General features: G+C 52.2%; 1 protein-coding gene across 1 annotated transcript in view; it reads right to left on the reverse strand.

Annotated features, from left to right (window-relative positions):
- The window catches only part of alk (ALK receptor tyrosine kinase), a 349,900-nt gene that overhangs the window by 6,212 nt on the left and 321,050 nt on the right, over window positions 1-22,638 (reverse strand). Inside the window, exons 12-25 of the mRNA XM_035435053.1 lie at window positions 18,004-18,169; window positions 16,704-16,851; window positions 15,363-15,467; window positions 15,128-15,272; window positions 13,187-13,354; window positions 12,663-12,761; window positions 12,007-12,162; window positions 10,071-10,184; window positions 7,597-7,783; window positions 6,774-6,864; window positions 6,386-6,450; window positions 3,923-4,052; window positions 2,125-2,222; window positions 1,470-1,562 (exon numbers count right to left, since the gene is read on the reverse strand). Coding sequence (XP_035290944.1) covers window positions 1,470-1,562; window positions 2,125-2,222; window positions 3,923-4,052; window positions 6,386-6,450; window positions 6,774-6,864; window positions 7,597-7,783; window positions 10,071-10,184; window positions 12,007-12,162; window positions 12,663-12,761; window positions 13,187-13,354; window positions 15,128-15,272; window positions 15,363-15,467; window positions 16,704-16,851; window positions 18,004-18,169 — 1,765 coding nt within the window. The remainder of the gene's footprint in view (window positions 1-1,469; window positions 1,563-2,124; window positions 2,223-3,922; window positions 4,053-6,385; window positions 6,451-6,773; window positions 6,865-7,596; window positions 7,784-10,070; window positions 10,185-12,006; window positions 12,163-12,662; window positions 12,762-13,186; window positions 13,355-15,127; window positions 15,273-15,362; window positions 15,468-16,703; window positions 16,852-18,003; window positions 18,170-22,638) is intronic.

The following is a 22,638-nucleotide window of genomic DNA, read 5'->3' on the forward strand; positions in this document are numbered from 1 at the left end:
GTTATTAAAAGATACGAGTACGGCGAAACGCCCGCTGCTCTTTCTAGACTGAGACTGAACACAGGGCACGATGGCGCTACGTTTCCCTGTCCTGGCTGAGATCTGGAAGAAAGACCCGGCAGGGTTCTGGAGCAGAGGAGAGAGGTAGGAGACACGCAGGCAGGCGGATGGTTGATGCCCATTAATCCTTGAATTTCTTAATGTTTTATTGGTGTTTCTGGGTATTAGAAATGGTTTGCCCATCCCCACTGCTGCAGCAAACCGCCCACCCCCATCCCCCCTCCCTGAGTAACACTGGGGTTGGGGGTGTAACAGTGCTCACAAGCTGAAGAAGTCCACAACCCCAATTTACTCCTGCACTCCAATCCCCCCAAAACCCCACCCACCCCACCCCATCCTACCCCCACTGCCAGCCCTCCCAGTCACACACGCACGTAAGCAGAGACCGGAAGCGCCGCTATTTTTTTCTTCTCTCAGTTTCTTATTTTTATCTTTTTTTTTTTTTAACACAGAAGCGCAGCGGAAATCCACTGAAATAAAACCAAAAAAAGACCTGACAATGGGCTCCACAGTAAGCTAAATACGGTTTGTTTACCATCCAACCCCCCCCCCCCTCCCCCTCCCTTCCTTCCAATCCACACTTTGAAGAATCCTGAGGGGAGGGGGCCAGGCGGGGAGGGGGGCACAGGCTTTGACTACGGCTCCTTTTTTTTGCTGACGAGTGCCATTTTGTCCCGACTCCTTCCTAAAAGAGGCCCTCCTCCCCCCCGGCTGCCGCAGTGTCAATATTGGGGCGAGGAGCTGTGACAGTTTAATTTGAGACGGGACACGGCTGGGGCGCGTTCGCTTTTAGGCACCGCGGGCGGGCGCTTTTTTCGGGTTCCCGGTAACCGTCCCAAAGCGTCTGCGAAGCTTCGCAGCAGCGGCAGTGCGATCCAACTGCTGCGGGACAGAGAAATGAGCGGCCTACTTATAATACGGGGGACAAGGACGGGGGGAGGGGGACGTAGGAATATTTAGGCTGCAAATAAACCCAGACAAGCTTTAGTTAAAATAAGCATTGTCAGTTTTCTGTGTCCTTGGTAGCACAGGCTAATCAGTATAATTATTAAGCATTCTTATTTCACTAAATAGCAGCATAATATACATTTATGTCTCTGTAAATATGATGACATTCCAGTTTAGAGATCAGTGGCAATGCAGTATAGTAGCTAGGAACTGGATGTGAGGTTGCAAGTTCAATCCCCAGGTGGGGTACTGCAGTTTTGTCTCTGAAAACAGGTACTTATCCTGAATTGCTTCAGCTAAAACATCCAGCTGTATAGATAAATCTATGTTGGTTTTTAAAAAATCTATTTTGTTTTGGTTTGAGTGTCTGCTGACGTCGCGGGTGTTGGGTAAAGGTGTCAAACGGGCGCTGCGGTCGCGACGGCGGCGTTTGGGCAGGCCTGCCCTGCGGCCCCCCGTACCTGTAAATGTCCCGGGCCATGCCGAAGTCCCCGATCTTGGCCACCCTGCTCGGCCCTTTGCAGGTCAGCAGGCAGTTTCTGGCGGCGATGTCCCTGCGGGGTTGCGAGAGAGGAGCGTCGGCAAAAAAACGAAATCGACATTCAGCAAATAAAATAAAATAAAATAAAATAAATTGAAAAAAAAATGAAAAAGAGAGTCGACATGAAAGCGTCGAGAGAACAGAGGGAGTCCGGATCTTTCCGCAGGCTCCCCGTGAGCAGCGGCCTGAGGACCAGCCAGCGGTTAGGCGGCGGCTTGCCGACGGTTTGCCGACAGCGCCGCGGCGCTTCGGGGGCGTGGCCCCCCCTTGCCCCCCCCCCCGCCCAAGTGAACCCCGATAAGCGCTCTCCATGAAATCAGGGGCCCAAGGACCGGGCCGGCAGTCTCATGCAGATTGAAATGAGGGTTTAAAAAAAAAAAAAAATTTTTAATCTAAATAAAATGCTGCACCTCTTTGACCACAATCTCTAGGTGGACTAATGAAGAATTTATTCTGCAGGTTGATTTTCCTCATCCATGTTGCCAGAGTTTGGGGACAGAGTTAGGGGGATGGGGGAGCCTGTATTAGCAGGTGGGGAAGCGGGGCGGTGGGGGGGGGGGGGGCGTAACTCTCACCTGTGAATGAACTGGTTCTCCTCCAGGTACTGACAACCCCGGGCAATGTCCCGTGCCACATTCAGCAGGTCCACCATGGACAGGCTGGAGGGCTGCTCCTGCACACAGACAGACAGACAGAAAGACAGACAGTCACGCAGACGGTCAGACACACAGACAGAAAGACAGTCACACAGACAGAGACAGACAGTCAGACACAGACAGACAGAAAGACAGACAGTCACACAAACAGAGAGACAGACAGTCAGACAAACAGACAGACAGTAAGTCAGATAGACAGACAGATGTCAGAGAGGTCACTGGAATACAGACAGATGGAGGCACAGACCGTAATTGTTTGTAATATTACATGTATCCAATGTACACATGTAGATGTACAAAAGGTCTTTCGTGTACATACTTTGAGAAATGCACGATGGGTATTCCAATACAGCAAACTGAAACTGGCATGAGCTTGTTCAGTCAGGAACAAACACTGATAAAGCACTTCGGTCCACACAGAACACAGCCATGGGGTGGGTCAATTTAATCACAGAGTGCCACAGATTGAATATTTCCAACTGTAGCTCTCTCAAGACAGCAACAGACTGAGCGTGCAGTGGAGCATAGGACTGCCTGCATTCTCCTGGACCGAGTTATGTTATTAGGCGTTTGTAAGTGGCTTAAAAAAAAAAGAATATCATTTCTCCGGCTATCAAAAGCAGTGGCTCAATCTTCTTCAGACCCTGGGGGTTTCCTCTAAAAGGGTGGCTCCTCCCCCTTTCCCTGATTGGCTGTGAGCTGCACGGCCAGGCGAGGGAAGCATTTGCATCAGCGCTTGTCTGATAAGAGCCTGAATCACTTCAGGCCTCGTCTCTGCCTGAGTGGAGGTTGCTGTGCTGGCAGGGGCGGGGAGTATCAGTTAGCAGTACCCCCGGAGCAGGGCTGCGCACCCCTGGCGCTGAGGGTTCGAGAGCGGGACGCAGAACGGCTACTGAGGGTGTTTTTTAAAATGATCAGAGCGGCGAGGGCTCATCCGGTGTCACACGCCAGGCTTATGCCTCTCCACGATAAGCCTGTGTTTGCTAACCAATCACATCAGCTCAGGCGGGTCTGAGGTAAAGGGCGTGATTCGCTTCGGAAATTCAAATGTGCGGCAGGAGAAACGGTGGAGAGACGTGCGGTAAATGCAGCTCCCCTCCCTGAGCGGACCTCCTGCTGAGAACGCCAGCGGCGTCTGAGCTGGCGCTGCCTGGCGTGCCCGTCAGTTACAGCGAACGCCTTATCACATGTGGCACAGTGAGACTGGCACGAGGCGTGTGTGTGTGTGTGTGTGTGTGTGTGTGTGTGTGTATTTGTGTGTGTGTGTGTGGTGATTGTGTGTGTGCGTGCATGTGTTTGTATGTGTGTGTATGTGGCGTGAGTGCGCGCGTGTATGTGGTGAGTGTGTGCATGTGTATGTGTGAGTGAGTGTGTGTGCGTGTGTGTGTGTGTGGTGAGTGTGTGTGTGTGTGCATGTGTGTGTGTGTATGTGGCGTGAGTGCGTGCTTGTATATGGTGAGTGAGTGTGAGTGTGAGTGTGTGTGTGTGGTGAGTGTGTGCATGTGTGTGTATGTGTGTATATGTGGCGTGAGTGCGTGCGTGTATGTGGTGAGTGTGTGTGTGTGTGCGTGTGTGTGTGTATGTGGCGTGAGTGCGTGCGTGTATATGGTGAGTGTGTGCGAGTGTGTGTGTGAGTGAGTGTGAGTGAGTGAGTGAGTGTGTGCGTGTGGGCATGCGTGCGTGTGAGCGTGCGTCGGTGCGTGTGACTAAGGCTCACCAGTCTGGGGCGCGTCTCCCTCAGGAAGCTCTTGAGGTCTCCTCCCGCCATCAGCTCCAGCAGAATGAAGCGCGGCAGAGCCTGCAGGCTGACTCCTATACAGCGCACTATGTTCTGCTGACTGAACTTACTATAGAGAGAGAGAGAGAGAGAGAGAGAGAGATATACATACAGGCTCACTCCTATACAGCGCACTATGTTCTGCTGACTGAACTTACTATAGAGAGAGAGAGAGAGAGAGAGAGATACATACAGGCTCACTCCTATACAGCGCACTATGTTCTGCTGACTGAACTTACTATAGAGAGAGAGAGAGAGAGAGAGAGAGAGAGAGAGATACATACAGGCTGACTCCTATACAGCGCACTATGTTCTGCTGAACGTACTGCACACACACACACACACACAGATACATACTGTATATAGTTATATTTTGTAACCTCTGCTTTGGCAACACAAGTGCCTATATTTGCCATGCCAATAAAGCACTTTGAAATTGAAATTGAGAAAGAGAGAGAGAGAGAGAAAGAAACAGAAACAGAGAGAGGGGGGAGAGGAGGGAGGGAGACAGAGAGGGAGAGAGAAAGGGAGAGAAAAGAAAGAGAAGAAAAAGATTTTGATAGAGAGCCAAGACACAGAGAGAATAATGGATTCAGAAGATACAGAGACAAAAGGCAAGAAAAAGAGAGAGCAAGAAAAAAGTGGAGAGAGAGAGGGACTGAGAGAAGGGCAGGGAGGGAGAGAGTCATGAATTATATGCTGAAGTCAGCTTCGCAATGGTTCTTGTCTAAATGATACGGAACCTCAGATCTTCATTTTTGTGTCAGGGAACAGTCAGCCAGCCAGGAAATTTCTGCACTTCTTTAAAGTCACACAGTTCACTGCCCTCCCTGGATTCAACTGTCATTTTTGGAAAACACCGGGGAGCACATTTCTTATTTTAAGTTTCCAAGTTAAGTTTAAGTTGTAATTGCAGCCCATTTGACTAGTTCTCATGATGGAGGAGATTTGAACCGGCCTGTTGATAGCATTAAGGCTCTACTATGCGCCTGACCAGGTTGATATGAGATAAGGACAGGGGATGGGATTTGGTAAACACCGCCCCACAACCGATAATACTCATCAGATATGGTATGTCAGATAAAAGCTCGCTAGAACCAATCCAATTGTAACTTCTGTAAAATGTTATTTCCACTAAAAAAATGAGGCATCTGGGGTCAATACTCCCAGCCTAACTTTAATTTAAAAAATACGAATATACTAATGCTAAATACTCATACAGATTAATAGACTGAGAATTATTGCACCATGAAAACAGCATATTCAGTGAAGGGTAGTAGTGCAACACAACTGCCTAGTCAGTTACTTAGCTCGTTACGGAGATGCTTTCACACGAGGAAAAAAGGCAACAGAGAAGGCAGGACAATTTTCAAAACCTAATTTCAGTTTGGTTGCCAGGCAACAAGCATGTTCCTGACTCCTACTAGATGCTAGGAAACAGAAATATGGAAGGCGGCGTTGGCGAGATGGCCTGATAGGTGTCTTTACCGAGAGGGTGGGAAACAAACCGGACTGACCCTGCAGAGCGCTGAAGGTCAGAGAGAGACAGGCGAACGCTCGGAAGAGGATGCACTGCTGCCCGCTGTGGCCGGACTGGCAGCGCTTCAAAGCCATTCTCAATCCCAGCAGTGACAATCAACTGGTGCCCCGCTGGCACGCTGGCACGCTGACAGCTTATTTAGCAAAAGTAAATAAGCTAGCAGGCTTATTTATTTGTTCTAGAAATGCTACAGCACCCGCTAAAAAGCATCTTTAAAACACCGTTTTGATTGAAGGTTGTACATGGGTATGGAAAAACATATTTCTGAAATGTTGATGACTGTTTGTGAAAAAAATTCCCTATTGTTTTTATTGAATTGAGTTGAAAGGAAATATGGACTGCCCACATGGTGTGCCTGTGTGTGCTTGCCGTGCGTGTGTGTTTGTGTTTGTGTGTGTGTGTGTGTGTGTGGGTGTATGTGTTTGTGTTTGTGCATGTGCGTGTGTGTGTGCGTGTATGCATGTGTGTGTGCGTTTGTGTGTGTGTGTGTGTGTGTGCTTGTGCGTGTGCATGAGTGTGTGTGTGTGTGTGCCTACGTGTGTGTGTGTGTATGCCTGTGTGTGTGGGTGCGTGCGTGCGTGCATGTGTGTGTGCGTGTGTGTGCGTGTGTGTGTGTATGCCTGCGTGTGTGTGCGTGCGTGTGTGTGCATGCCTGTGTGTGTGTGCATGTGTGTGTGTGCGTGTGCGTGCGTGCGTGTGTGTATGCCTGTGTGTGTGTGTGCGTGCGTGCATGAGTGCGTGTGTGCCTACGTGTGTATGTGTGTGTGTGTGTATGCCTGTGTGTGTGTGTGCGTGCGTGTGTATGCCTGTGTGTGCGTGTGTGTGTGTGTGTGTGTGTGTATGCATTCGCTCATGCATCTGACCTGATAATCAGCGCCTCCATGAGGAAGTCCAGCTCGTCCTGCTCAGAGCACACTTCAGGCAGCGTCTGCGGAACAGGACAGAGAAGCCATTACAGGCCGTGTGCCGAGGTCAGTAAGCCCAGGGTAAATGGGCTCTCGAGGGGGACCGTGCTGGGTGAGGCGGGGGGGCTTGGCTCTCAGCTGCGCCCATCTGCTCAGTGCTTTTGCCTGGGAGTGCTGTGCTTCCGCTCCTGCGGTTTGGGGAGTGGTGGATTTATTTGCTACTCCGGTTAGGAGCCCTGTGCTCCTGGATTGCAGGCGCAGGTTTGGGTCTTGCTGGGCATGCCAATGAGCAGCCAGGCAAGTGTCTGAGACAGCCGACAGTCTGGGGCCTAGTCTGGGGTCTTACCTTCACCGCTACCTGCATGGGACTGGGCTCTCCCGGGATCCCCACAGCCAGGCCCTCGTACACCTCCCCAAACGCGCCGTGCCCCAGACCCCTGGAATACACACACACACACACACACACATGTGCACACATATACATACACGCACACACACACCCAAACACACACATGGACACACACACACACACGCACACGCACACACAGACACACACAGATGCGCGCACACACACACACGCACACACACACACACGTGCGATATCAGAAAACAGCTAGTCACTGCAAGACAGCTGCTGAGTTGATGGCCAGCTCCTTTTCTATTTAAGGCCGGCCAGCACTCTGTTTCCATGCAAGCGCTCAATTAATCCCAAAAACTGTTTCTATTTTGGCCTAAGTGCGCACACACAAACAAGCATACATGCACACATGCGTACACACACACACATATGTGAACAGAAGTACGAGTGGTATACACACCCTAACCCAAACCATATGTTCTTGCCACCTACACCACTGTTTCATGCCGTCAATCAATCCAATAAAAAGCTATGTAGCGCATGTAGAGAGTCACAAGAAGTCACAAAGAAACTATTCTTTCACAGTCACTGCCATATATGGCCAAAAAAGCATTTATTTTCATGAGCGGTCACATATAGCAAGCCCTGAGGGAAAATAAAACTGAAAAGAAAAAAACAAGAATGCACAAGTAAACAGAACCACGAATAGCTTTGGGTCAGTGGGCCTGGATCAGCGCGTTGTTCCCGTGGAAACCTTTGAGCGGCGGCAGCGTTGCCGGGGGGGAGAGGAGGCGGGGCGGTTTTTGCTGACCTGGTGAGGGAGATGTTGCGTCGGGGCACCTCCTTCAGGTCGGTGACGGAGGCGGTCTTGCCGGCGAAGCAGTAGTTGGGGTTGTAGTCGGTCATGATGGTGGAGGCCCTCAGCTTGCTCAGCTTGCAGTCCGGACTCTGCAGCTCCAGCTGGATAGCCTGCAGCTCCGTGTGCTTGCGTCTGTACACTGTACACACACACACACACACACAAATATACACACGCAAACACACACACACACACACAAATATACACACGCAAACACACACACACACACACAAATATACACACGCAAACACACGTATACGCACACACACACACACACACACACGCAAATATACACACGCAAACACGCATATACGCACACACACACACACACACACAGACACACAAATATACACACGCAAACACACGTACACAAACACACACACACACACACAGACACACGCACGCACACACGCACACACACGCATACACATACACATACACACACACACACACACAAATATACACACACAAACACACGTATACGCACACACACACAGATGCACGCACGCACACACACACACATACGCATACACACACACATGCGCACACACACACAGACACACGCACACACACACGCATACACATACGCATAGACACACACACACGCAAATATACACACACAAACACACATATACAAACACACACACACACACACAGACACACGCACGCACGCACACACACACGCATACACATATGCATACACACACACGCACACGCACACACATGCACACAAACACACACACACAATCAGAGAGAAAAGACAGCTGAGTTGCCCTGAATTGCTGTAAACACGCGGGCTGTAAATGATTGTGTTCTTTTTTAATAAAGTAGTAATGCATGAGCCCTGTCAGGCTGCCATCAATATGAAATCCATCACTACTGGATTTAATTCATCCCTGACTGTGAATCACGCATTGATGTCTTTATGAATGCGAGTGCATGTGTGTGTGTGTGTGTGTGTGTGTGTCTGTGTGTGTGTGCGTGTTTGAGCGTGTGTGAGCGTGTGTAAGCGTGTGTGTGCGTGCATGTTTAAGTGTGTGTGAGCATGTTTGAGCATGTGTGTGTGTGTTTAAGTGCGTGTCTAAGCGTGTGTGCCTGCCTGTTTAGGTGTGTGTATGAGTGTTTGAGTGTGTGTGTATGAGTGTTTGAGTGTGTGTGCATGCCTGTTTAGGTGTGTGTGTATGAGTGTGTGTGTATGAGTGTTTGAGCGTGTGTATGAGTGTTTGAGTGCGTGTGTATGAGTGTTTGAGTGTGTGTGTATGAGTGTTTGAGTGTGTGTGTATGAGTGTTTGAGTGTGTGTGTATGAGTGTTTGAGTGCGTGTGTATGAGTGTTTGAGTGTGTGTGTATGAGTGTTTGAGTGTGTGTGTATGAGTGTTTGAGTGCGTGTGTATGAGTGTTTGAGTGCGTGTGTATGAGTGTTTGAGTGTGTGTGTATGAGTGTTTGAGTGTGTGTGTATGAGTGTTTGAGTGCGTGTGTATGAGTGTTTGAGTGCGTGTGTATGAGTGGTTGAGTGTGTGTGTATGAGTGTTTGAGTGTGTGTGTATGAGTGTTTGAGTGTGTGTATGAGTGTTTGAGTGTGTGTGCGTGCGTGTTTATGTGTGTGTGTGCGTGTTTGAGTCTGTGTGTATGAGTGTTTGAGCGTGTGTATGAGTGTTTGAGTGCGTGTGTATGAGTGTTTGAGTGTGTGTGTATGAGTGTTTGAGTGTGTGTGTATGAGTGTTTGAGTGTGTGTATGAGTGTTTGAGTGTGTGTGTATGAGTGTTTGAGTGTGTGTGTATGAGTGTTTGAGTGTGTGTGTGTGAGTGTTTGAGCGTGTGTGTGTGAGTGTTTGAGCGTGTGTGTATGAGTGTTTGAGTGTGTGTGTATGAGTGTTTGAGTGTGTGTGTATGAGTGTTTGAGTGTGTGTGTATGAGTGTTTGAGTGTGCGTGTATGAGTGTTTGAGTGTGTGTGTATGAGTGTTTGAGTGTGTGTGTGTGAGTGTTTGAGCGTGTGTGTATGAGTGTTTGAGGGTGTGTGTGTGAGTGTTTGAGCGTGTGTGTATGAGTGTTTGAGGGTGTGTGTGTGAGTGTTTGAGCGTGTGTGTATGAGTGTTTGAGTGTGTGTGTATGAGTGTTTGAGCGTGTGTGCGTGTTTAAGCGTGTGTGTGTGAGTGTTTGAGTGTGTGTGTATGAGTGTTTGAGTGTGTGTGTGTGAGTGTTTGAGCGTGTGTGTATGAGTGTTTGAGGGTGTGTGTGTGAGTGTTTGAGTGTGTGTGTATGAGTGTTTGAGTGTGTGTGTATGAGTGTTTGAGTGTGTGTGTATGAGTGTTTGAATGTGTGTGAGTGTTTGAGTGTGTGTGTATGAGTGTTTGAGTGTGTGTGTATGAGTGTTTGAGTGTGTGTGTATGAGTGTTTGAGTGTGTGTAAGCGCGCGTGTTACTCACTGATCATAACCCCAGACACAGCCAGCAGCAGAGCAGCGATCAGTGCAGATGTGCCCACAGACAGCCCCAGAGCCAGCTTGGACAGAGGCAGGTGAGGCGTCAGGAGATTCCGCTCTGCAGGTGGGGGGTGGGGGGGGACAACAGCGTGACCCACAATGCACCAGGGGAGGGTTTACAGGATGACAAACTGCTAGACTCCTCTCAGCAGCGTATTACCACACACACCGGAAGACCAGAAATCAGGCACTGGGGCTAGCCTGGTCTCCTGGCAGTGACTGCCAGTGTCTTGTGAAATCTGCACACCTGCGACGACCTTGGCAATCACGCTGGGTAAGGAACGCAAGGGACTGTGCTGCCAGTAAACTGTAGAGCAGATTGGCCCGGGCTACCTTAAAAATGAGAGGCTTTTTTAAAATCTCAATGGGACTCACCTGGAGAAATAGCAGTTTCAGAAAAAGCAGCATAAGATGACGAGGTGCCAGAGAGCCATAAGGAGGAAATGCATCCTCCTGCAGCAGGATCTCTCCACAGTGCATCACAACCTCAGTTTAATGTCCAATCTGAAGGACCGAACATTCAATGACACGCTGTCCCACGACTGCAGAGGGAAGAGTGCCCCCTACTGGCCACTATCACCCATTCTGGCAGCAACCAGGCTTCCACAGGAGCTAAGGACCAAACACAGTCCTACTGTTTAATTCAGCTATTTGGCATGAGGAAGCTACAGTGTGGCCTAACCTCTTCATAATGCAGGATCATTTGCTGGAATGCACAAACTCATTACGATCGCTCAGTGTTTATCCAATCAACCGCCAGTAACTCACAGCATAATAACTGACAGTGTTTTTGTGCTCAGCCCCAGGATACCCGGAGAGCCGCCGTGGATTTCAACCAAATTACAGGCTACAGGCTACAAATCATTACAGGCTACATGCTACAAATCATTACCGGCTACAAATCACGACGCCAGAAAAGCAATGTCATAATTACGAAATAAACACAAGATTTAATCTGCACCTACAGCCTTAGACCGTCTCCAGGCCACACGCGTGCGCGTGCAGCCGGCTCGGTGAATCTCCGCGCATTCTCCCGCCTGTTTGTGATTTTCACTGGAATTGACGTACGGGGATGTACTGCTTAAGGATAAAGAAGCGGCCTCCCCCTCCTGGGATGCAAATCTATTACCCTCTGAATGCTAAGCAGCCCATCTCGCCCGAGCTCATCTCATGTGTTATGAGAGGCACAGGGGTGTAAAGTGTCTGCGTATATCCCCCTTTTAACCCTTTCAGGAGTAGGTTTTTCGGAATCTTTATTTTTTTTCAGTGTTCTAGAACTCCACTGCTTTCAGTCGCCAGTGGTGATTGTGACGTCAGCATTAGAATGCCCAGTTAAGAATATTCTACTCACGTATTTGTGATCCCACACCTTGGAGGACGCAGCATGTTCTGTTCAGTGCCCGAGACTGCAATGCCGTGGACAGAACTGAGGACTGTTAGCCTTTTACTGTCTTCTCAGCCCAATATAATATGCAGTAAAAATCCGATGAATAGCCCAGGCCTTTAATTGCCTACCATGTGAGTAAGCCCTGCCGCTAGATAGAGACCTGGCTGTTTTTTTGGAATCTGGATTTTATTCTCATTTTTATGTTTGCGTTCCTGGCTAGCCGAACTGACTGGCTTTTATTAGGGATTCAGCAGCTGCTGATAGTTTTACGGTTGATACGTGCACACTTATGATACTAATGACCTATAAAATGTTTTAAACTACACAAACACTTTTAAACGCAAACGCGATGTAATAATATCACATATGTACCAGGAAAGTTTGAATTCTCATTTCCCAAGTCCATTTTGAGCACACCCCAGAAACACTTTTTTTCGTTAATTGAGGAAGTGACCTCGGCGGGGGCGGGCAGTGTGGGGGCGGGGCCTGCTACCTGTGTGGTTGATGCAGGACACTCCGTCCTGGTCCAGGACCAGGTCCTCGTAGCACAGGCACACCGTCTGCTCGTCCGTCTCGTGACACTCGCCCGACTCACAGTGGCTGCAGTTCTGCGCCGGGGCGATGACCACCTCCCCGTGGCTCTCCATGCCTGGGGAGGGAGGGAGGGAGGGGGGGAGGGGAGAGAGGGAAGGATGGAAGGGGGGGGGGGAGGGAGGGACAAGGGGGGGGAGGGGACAGCGGGAGGGAGGGAGGGATGGGGGAGGGATGGAAGGAGGGAGGGAGGGGGGGATTGGGGGAAGGAGTGAGGGAGGGTGGGAGGGAGGAGAAGAAAGAGAGGAAGGGGGGACACCAGAGGGCGGAATTACGGTGTGCTCTGAGCGTGGGCGAGCGAGGTAACAGCCCCTCTCTCCCTCTGAAAGACTCCGCTCTCCCCCGACCCTCGTTAACTTCGCGCTCCATTTGCCTCAATGTGCGGAACTTTCCGGGGCTTCCCGTCTTCCCGCCTTCCCAGTCTCCCCGTCACCGTGAGTTTATTTAACCGCTCTGCGTCTCCCACAGGTGAGCTCCCGCACCCCCCCCCTCCCCCCCCCAAAGCGGCCCGACAGCTGGAGCGGGGGGGGGCTCGGCGCGAGCTCTTATGTAAGCTACCTTTCAGCGGCTCGATGAAGGTCACGCCGTCGGGGCCGATGAAGGAAGATCCGTCCTTCCCGTCCTTCCTCGGGTCGTTCTCCGCTGGCGTGCTGCCACCTAGGGGCCGACACAGGGAATTTCAGCCGCCGAAACGGAACCGGCTCGGGAATCGCACGGGGGGGGGGGGGCAGATAAGGTAAGAATCTGAAATTGGCCCCCCTGGAGGGACACAGCGTTTTGCTGGCCTGCGGTGTGTTTCAGCTCTTAAATTTATAATTTAGGCCATTGATTGTGCAGAATCAACACAGCCTGCTTCCCAGGTCTAAATTGTCTGGTGATTGAACACACGCTACAAAAGCACTGAGGTCCCTGGAGCTCGTTTCTGTAGACCGGGAGAGATATAAAGACAGAGAGGTGTGTGTGTGTGTGTGTGTGTGTGTGTGCGCTTGTGGGCTTCTGTGGGCCGTATCAGTCTAGCTGAGATGACCTTTAGATTTATCAGACTGATGGAGAAGGCCGTCGCTAAGAAAGAGCGCACCTACCTCTGTAACCCCCTCCTCCACCGCCTGAGGAACAGGCTCCTCCCCCTCCGCCGAAGCCCCCCCTGGTTGGCCAGCCGTACTGACAGGCCTGCCCCCCCTGGCTCCCCAGCAGAAGAGGTCTCCCCCCACGAGCCACAGGAAGAGTGTCATTCCAGCCGCCGCCCCCACCTGCGAGACAGGCACCCACATTAAATACTGAACATACGCGTTCATGCGCGCACACACAAGCACACAGACACACACACACACACACACACACGCACACGCACACACACACGCACAAGCACACACACACACACAAGCACACACACACACGCACACACACACGCACACACACAAGCACACACACAAGCACACACACACACGCACACACACAAGCACACACACACACGCACACAGACGCACACACAAGCACACACACACACACACACACACACACACACGCACACACGCACACACACACACACGCACACACAAGCACACACACACAAGCACACACACGCACACACACACACACACACACACACACACACACACATGTGATATCAGAAAACAGCTAGTCACTGCAGGACAGCTGCTGAGTTGATGGCCAGCAGCTCCTTTTCTATTTAAGGCGGGCCAGCACTCTCGTTTCCATGCAAGCGCTCAATTAATCCCAAAAACTGTTTCTATTTTGGCCTAAGTGCTTTTCCCATTGCCCCATTGGGGGGGGGGGGTATGGGGGGTGCAGATAAATCCATTCCAAAACAAAAACAGAGCCATCCGGGGACAGAAAATCCTTCGGTTTCGCCCGACTCTCGCCGCGGCCACACGGACCCCGGAAGCCCGTCCCGCCGGATCGTTAAGCATTCCGGTCGATGCATCCCGCCGGAGACGGACGTGTAATTAGCGAATAATAAACAGCGCTAAGAACAGAGCTAAGAGTAGCAACACAAAAAAAAAATGAATGAAAAAAGAGTCACGGGAAAAAAAACCAAAAAAAAACCCTGTTCTTTTTCCACCAGGGCGCAGGCGCGGGACGTGGGGCGCGGGACGTCCGGGGGCGATCCGCGTCCCGCTAACTGATGGGTCGGGCAGGCGGAAGAGACAGCTGGACAGAGGAGCGCGGCGGCGCGCGGCGTCGTAAATGAGAGGGGGATGGAGGGACGGGTGAATCGAGGCTGGCGGCGGCGGGGGGCGGGGGGGGTGGCGGGGGCGTGCGGCTAAATGTCAAGCACCTGAAACCTGGCAGCCGGCTGACGATATATATAAAAAATAAAAAAAAACGTCCTGCTTTTACTGCAGACCGAGCGCGCCGTGGGGGAGAGAGCCGCGAATACAGAATACAGACGCCTCCAGCCAGCCGAGCCGCCGCGCTTTCCCACTTACGCAGGTAGCGGGAGCTCGTATCCGAAAACAGCTCGCACCCGTTTACGCTCTTCTAAGCGGGCCATTTACTCAGCTGGATACTCGCCGGAGTAATTCGGGGTTAAGAACCCCGCTCAAAGACACAGGGCAGGGCTCCGCCTGGGAGCCCAAGAGGCAATTAGTGGTTAGGCAAGTGCAGCCGCCTAACCATTAATCAATCAATCAAAAAGGGATTTATGTTGTGGGATTTGCCAAGGATTTGTTGCGGTACATTTTACAGCGCGCCCTGGCCTCCTGTGAACTCCCACAAAGCAAGCCAGAGGTGAGGCAAGGCAAAAACTCCCTAGAAAATATGAACACACACGTGCACCCACTCACGCACACATGCACATGGACACATACGCACACACACACACACACACATGCACGCAGACGCACACACACACACACGCACTCAAACATGCACGCACACACACACACACGCACTCAAACATGCACGCACACACACACACTTCACTGCAGCTCCAGAGTGTACATCACACCCCTGTCCAAACTCTGTCCTCTTTCAGGTGTTTTGTCAAGGTGCGAGCTTACCTGCAGCTCCTGAGCGGCCATTGCGCCCTGGAACCCGGGGGTCTCTGTCCAAATCCTCTATCTGGCTTTCTGATTGGCTGCTCTGGTAGCCCCGCCCCCCGCCACCGGCTGCGATGAGCAGGGGCACAGGGACGCCCTTCTCCATCTGAAAGGCCAGGAAGCTCAGCTTGGCGGGCTGCGGTCTCACCGATATCCGCGACCGAACGACGGCAAGCCCGCCATCGAAAACCCTTACCTTGAAGACGTAGGTGGCCCCGCCTCCCCCGCCACCTCCGCCCGGCCGGCCCAGAGTTTTGTTGTATGTCTGGTCCGTGCAGATCTTGTTGAGGGCACGGTCAGCCTGGGGGGGGGGGGGGAAAGACTCCACTGTTTAAATTTGCCTTTGACATTCCACACACGGCAGACTCTCTCCACCCAAGGATTTGTTTGCATTTGAATCTACGCCCTTTATGCTGCGGCTACGATCGTTTTTATTACTTTGTTTAGAGGTGTTTTTTTTTGTTTCATTGAAGCTCTTTTTTTTTTTTTTGTTTGCACTTGGGAGTGACAGAATTGTCATGACAGATATGCTTGTTGCTAGGAGACATGATGTCTGCAAAAGCCTCAGAATGGAGAGCATCAGTCTCCTTCACAGCTCTTGACATTTTGAGAAATAATCAAACTTTCTGATCTGGCCCTTCGGTTTGACAGGCCGTCCTCTGAGAGGGGCGCATGAGGAGACTGGAGGACCTCACACGCTCTCTGGAGCAGGGGACGGGCCAAACGCGGGCAGACCCAGGTCAGACCCAGGTTAAATCCACACTCTCTGGAGCAGGGGACGGGCCAAACGCGGGCAGACCCAGGTCAGACCCAGGTTAAACCCACACTCTCTGGAGAGACCAGGCCAAACGCGGGCAGACCCAGGTCAGACCCAGGTTAAACCCACACTCTCTGGAGAGACCAGGCCAAACGCGGGCAGACCCAGGTCAGACCCAGGTTAAACCCACACTCTCTGGAGGGGACGGGCCAAACGCGGGCAGACCCAGGTCAGACCCAGGTTAAACCCACACTCTCTGGAGCAGGGGACGGGCCAAACGCGGGCAGACCCAGGTCAGACCCAGGTTAAACCCACACTCTCTGGAAGGGACGGGCCAAACGCGGGCAGACCCAGGTCAGACCCAGGTTAAACCCACACTCTCTAGAGAGACCAGGCCAAACTCGGGCAGACCCAGGTCAGACCCAGGTTAAACCCACACTCTCTGGAGGGGACGGGCCAAACGCGGGCAGACCCAGGTCAGACCCAGGTTAAACCCACACTCTCTGGAGCAGGGGACGGGCCAAACGCGGGCAGACCCAGGTCAGACCCAGGTTAAATCCACGCTCTCTGGAGAGACCAGGCCAAATGCGGGCAGACCCAGGTCAGACCCAGGTTAAATCCACACTCTCTGGAGAGGATGGGCCAAACGCGGGCAGACCCAGGTCAGACCCAGGTTAAACCCACACTCTCTGGAGAGGACGGGCAGACGCTGGCAGCGTCTGTGTGTGCGTGTGTGCGTGTGTAGTTACATGCGTGTGTGTGTTAAAGGTGGACTCTCACGTTGGGACAGGCGTCCTCTCCTTGCTGTCCCACCAGGATGTACAGCAGTTCATCCTTCTGCAGCAGGAAGTCAGCCATCATGTAGACACCATGTGACCTGGTATTGGCCAATACGCTGCGACCGCCTGCAGCCCCACAACCTGTGATCCTGTTTAAACAACACACACACACACACACACACATGCACAAAGGCACGCACACACACAAACAAGCACAATCATGCATACACATAAATTTCTTGCCAAGATAAATTATTTCTGAGATTCTCTGAATGAACTGGCCTTCTATCAGTGTGTGGAACAGGCTCAACAAATGTCAAGATTCCCCGCACATCTGTGTGTAACTCACACACCAAACATATAAACTAAAATTCATCTGATCAGGGGTTTTTGCGTACAATTTCAAACCTGAGTCACACCTGAGACCTGAGTGCATTGGGTCTTTTCATATTTCTCAGATTTCCAGCTCCCAAACTCGAATAACTAACTTCAAGAACTAAGCTGTTTACTACTTAATGACCTTAAAAAGTTTTCATGCTGTAATTGTTCCATACGCATCAATTATCTGACTGAGAAGTCTGATTTGTATTTTATTTTAGGTCAGGCATTCAAAGACTGAAGTACTTGAAAATGCTGAGAAGTAGTTGGCAGGTTTGTGATTGTTCATTGTGAATTTTGTAACCCATTCACTGAAGCACGATGTGAAACAACTTGATTAATCATGAATAATGAATCAATCATACCACCTATCAATATGTGTAATTACAGCGCAGTCTCTAAAGACCCTGATCAGTAAAAGACATATTTAGCTTGAGTTTGTGTGTGTGTGTGTGTGTGTGTGGACACGTGTGCGTGTGTGTGTGTGTGTGTGTGCGCGTGCGTGTGTGAGTGTGTGTGCGTGTGAGTGTGTGAGTGTTGTGTGTGTGCGCGTGTGTGTGAGTGTGTGAGTGTTGTGTGTGTGCGTGTGCGTGTGAGTGTGTGTGTGTGAGTGTGTGTGCGTGTGTGTGCGTGTGCGCGTGTGTGTGTGTGTGTGTAGGTGTGTGAGTGTGTGTGCGTGTGTGTGTGTGTGAGTGTGTGAGTGTGTGAGTGTTGTGTGTGCGCGTGTGTGTGTGTGTGTGCGCGTGTGAGTGCGTGTGTGTGTGTTGTGTGTAGGTGTGTGTGTGTGTGCGCGTGTGTGTATGTAAGTGTGTTTCACTGTGTGTGTCCACCTGTGTTCACCTGGACAGAAACGGTTCTCACCTGTGTTCACCTGGACAGAAACGGTTCTCACCTGTGTTCACCTGGACAGAAACGGTTCTCACCTGTACGTCCTCGTCTCGGGGACGCTCCACACCTGCACGCCCTTGAGGGGCCCCTCGGTCACCACGGAGACGTTGACGTTGCTGCTGCGGTAGGAGTTGGCGCACTGGCCGCGGTTGGGGCCCTCTGGGCCCGTGGCCCCGCAGGTGTGAAAGGCCCATCTGCTGGCTGCAGAGACATTAAAACGGATCCCAGTGAAAAATGGACCCCAGTAAAAAATGGATCCCAGAGATCGACGCTCATGAGTATGAACACACAGACACGGAACCCTGCCTCTTAGAACAGCAGGTCCGTCTACTCTACGACTCGCCAAAAAACAAATTCAATCCACGGCTCGGTTCATCTCGCTTTGGCTCCAGAATGCAAATCGGGACGTAAACTCTCATCATAACTTTAAAGATCAACGCTTCGCAGCACTCCGTAGGTAACCTGCCCCTCTTTTTAATGAAGCGTTCAGAACAGTTCCGCACTGCAATGTACATAACTAAGCCTGTTTAACTCATTCGACCACCGTTTTGACCACAATCCACTGCAGCGAACTTCAGTTGGGAGGCGGAGTTTATGGCGGAACACGGTTCCTCATGAACGCGGCGATCCCCAAACTCCGCCGCTAATGCGGGGTCCTCTCCGGCTCAATTAGGGGAAGATTAGCTGTCAGACGGGCGCGACCGAGCGGAATTCGGCGGCGGGGCGGCGTGGGCGTTAAATCCTAATTTCCTAATCGATCCGGACGCGAAGGTTAAGCGGCGGGCGCCGCCGGCGTTCCGAAACGCTCCCCCTGCTCCCCGGGATGGCGGGCACGCGCGCGGCTCGCTTCGCTGCTGCTCGTCCCCGCTGCCCGCCCCCCCGCCTGCCCGCCACCTGTGGGGACAGGCGTTCCAGAGCCACTTAGCCTGCACCCACAAGTGGGGGGGGGCCACCCACCGGATCCGGTATTTAAATCACCCGCCCCCTAACCCCCCCCGACCTGGGCCGCGGGGCCCCGCGGAATGCCGCCCGGGGGGGGGCGGCGACGCAAATGGGAGAATTGATTTTAAAGGGCGGATTTTCGCGCCTTTATGATGCAGCAGGGCGTGGAGCTCTTAGGCCCCATCCATCACGCGTGGGCCAGACAAACACCCCAGCCGCCGCCGCCGCCGCCCCCCCCCCCCCTTCCCTCCACTTCCCCAGACCACAGGCCTCCCCGATAAATCCACCTGCTTTATGATGTAGTTTCCCCAGACGATCAATAAGCCCCTAACCCCCCCCCCCCCACCCCACACCCTCACCCTCACACACACACACACACTGAGCAGGACACGGGGCCGTGAGGACAGAGCAGAGGGCGGGAGACAGATTTTTATTTCCCTGCCTCTCTCCATCACGCGGTGGGCGCGGGAGGAGCGGAGCGCAGACAGGCGTGCGTCACACGCCGGTGACGTTCGGGCGCGGGGATTCATCACTGTCAGAAAGCCCCGAGAGCAGAGTACGTCCTCCTCCACCTCCCCCTTCCACCTCCTCCTCCTCCTCAGGCTTCCCCTCCCTCCCTTCTCCTCTCCCTGTACCAGCACCAAGCACCTCTCATCTGGACGTGTATACACCCCCAACCCTCCTGAGCCCCCCCCGTGCCCCCCCCCCCCCAAGACACCCAGCACCTCTCATCTGGACGTTTATACACCCCCAACCCTCCTGAGCCCCCCCCGCACCCCAAGACACCCAGCACCTCTCATCTGGGCCTGCATACACCCCCAACCCTCCTGTGCCCCTCCCCCCCCCCCCCCCCAAGACACCCAGCACCTCTCATCTGGGCCTGTATACACCCCCAACCCTCCTGTGCCCCTCCCCCCCCCCCTCCCCAAGACACCCAGCATCTCTCATCTGGGCCTGTATACACCCCCAACCCTCCTGAGCCCCCCCGTGCCCCCCCCCCCCAAGACACCCAGCATCTCTCATCTGGGCCTGTATACACCCCCAACCCTCCTGAGCCCCCCCCGTGCCCCCCCCCCCCAAGACACCCAGCATCTCTCATCTGGGCCTGTATACACCCCCAACCCCCCGGAGCCCCCCCCGTGCCCCCCCCCCCCCCAAGACACCCAGCACCTCTCATCTGGACGTTTATACACCCCCAACCCTCCTGAGCCCCCCCCGCACCCCAAGACACCCAGCACCTCTCATCTGGGCCTGCATACACCCCCACCCCCCCCGTGCCCCCCCCAACCAGAGACGCCCAGTGCTGGAACACCTCCTCATGCGGCCGAGCTCATTTGCCCGACTGCCCCGGCGATCGACTGGACTCCGTTTCCCAGAACGCCCCGCGCCTTCCCAACGAGCCCTTCTGCACTTAACGGACTGAACAGTATATACGTCCTGAGAGGCGCTATAAATCTGCCTCAATTTTTCATTAAGATGTGCGCCCCGGGGGAACGGTGCTGGTCTAATAACACAGAGCGGGGAGAGGGACACAAATCACGGGCCTCTCCGTCGGCCTCCACCCACCCCCACCACCCCCACCACCCCCCCACACTCCCGCGGGGAGCCTCCACCCCCCCCCCCCCACCCCCCCACCACACTCCCGCGGGGAGCCTCCACCCCCCCCCCACCACCCCCCACACTCCCGCGGGGAGCCTCCACCCCCCCCACCACCCCCCCCACCATCCCCCCACACTCCCGCAGGGAGTCTCCACCCCCCCCACCACCCCCCCACACTCCCGCGGGGAGCTCCGGGGAGCTCACCCCCTCCAGAAACCTGTACACTCCCTACACTTCTGTAGCGGGTGTATTCTGGGGTGAAATTCACAAGACGTTTATGCAAATAAAGGCTCTTTTATTCTTTTATATATCCTTGCCCAAAATGACTTTACCTCGAGTTGAAACACCGCCAAAATATATTTTATTCAGCATCAATTTTGATTACTTTTCTTGGAGTGACCCAATCATTACAAAAAGTTAATCACTAGCCTTTTTAATATTTTCATGAAAGTGGTATGCCGTCAGGCTGCAAACACTATCTTGTGAGTCCTTTATAACTCTGCAGTTATGAAGTCAAAATCAAAGTTCAGTGCCACACATCTATTACAGCAACAACAACAAAAAGTATAAATAATTATGATGCTTTTTTTGTAAAAAAAAAAAAAAAAATGAGTGGTGTACACTGAAGGAACAGTCTCTCTGGACTGTGAAGTAGGAAAACAGTTATTTATTGATGAGTGACATGTTTTTACATTAAAAATATTGTTTTATGAATTAAAATTAATTGAAGAAGCTTTATCGCAGATGGTCTGGCGAGGGTGGGTCATTTTTGACCACCATTTTGACAAGGTGCATGCATATTGCATAATATGAATAAAAGTGGACAGTTAAAGGTGTGACCCAAATATTCTGAACACTGCATCCTGAACAAACAGCTTAACTATGAATATATTATAGCTGTCTAGGGAAAATACCAATGCGTACGGAAAGTATGCGCACACTAACAGTGCAGAACTGTATTTCTGAACACATCACATTCAACCTATAGCAGAGCATCTTAAGTATGTAAATCAACAACACAAAGAGAAACAGGCACCAAAACAAAAAAGTCACAGTTTTTCTTGTCGTTCCACCTTTTAATTCTTTTTCGATTTGTTTTTTTCACCGTCACCGTCAATTCAGGACGAAGCCTTGAAAGCACTGAGCTCGACTGACAACCGTTGAGGTTTTCGAGGGTAACGCAGGCTGTTCGGTGCCTCAGGGAGCACCGATGCCCTGTGGGGTGTCCCAGGGGGGGTGCAGGGGTCTGAAATGGACCGGGGCCACAGGGACTTGGCAAGACGATACAGTGCCCGGCGGGGGCGGGGGGGGGGGGGGGGGATTTGAAATGGGACACATTCCCTGTCACTGTCCGCTGACCGCATTGCGCTGTAATCATTGTCCCTTGGAGCCTGGTGTGACACGGAGGGGCTCTGGGGGAATCTGTCAGCGAGACAGGGGCCGCTGAGAGAGGAGCCAATCACCAACGGCGATGCGGGGGAGGTGCGCGACGGGCTCTCATTTTCCTCTTGGCCCGCGTGTCTCTGGGTCTCACGAGTTTGTCAGCATGTGAAACGGGAGGACTGGGGAAGCCTGACGCGTAGCTGCTGATTGGACAGAGTTAGCTGCGGCTGCTGGTTTCCTAAGGGGAGCAGTGCGGTGTGGCCCCCGTAGAGACAAAGAATGCAATCGAGGCCCTGCTGGACATCCCTGTTCTCCATTATGGCAACGCGGTGTCATCTTTATAGAGTCTGCGTGAGTGCATCCCACTTCCCTGTTTTCTTACAGCCAGCAAGGTGTGATTGTACTGTGAGTACGAGGCAAACTGAGAAAAGTGTTCACCATTGAGTGGAGGACCGTTATCTGTTATGACTACTGCCGGTATGCCAAACGAACGAGGAGATAATCTAATCCGGTTTTGGAATACGACTGCTCCAGCTGACAAAGTGGACACCTTGCTCAACCTCTGGAAAGCGTGGATAGTCATGCATCACCACCAACAGGTAGCTTCCATTAGGCAAGGGACAAAAGTGTAAGTGGATCCCAACAGCACAAATACAAACCTGGTGTATGTTACTGGATGTATGTTTTTTTCTCCTCTCATAGAGTAGCAGTCTTTATTTGTATTGTTTTGCTGATAAAATGCTTAC

Source organism: Anguilla anguilla, chromosome 1 (assembly GCF_013347855.1).
Source record: "Anguilla anguilla isolate fAngAng1 chromosome 1, fAngAng1.pri, whole genome shotgun sequence".
Lineage (NCBI taxonomy): Eukaryota > Metazoa > Chordata > Actinopteri > Anguilliformes > Anguillidae > Anguilla > Anguilla anguilla.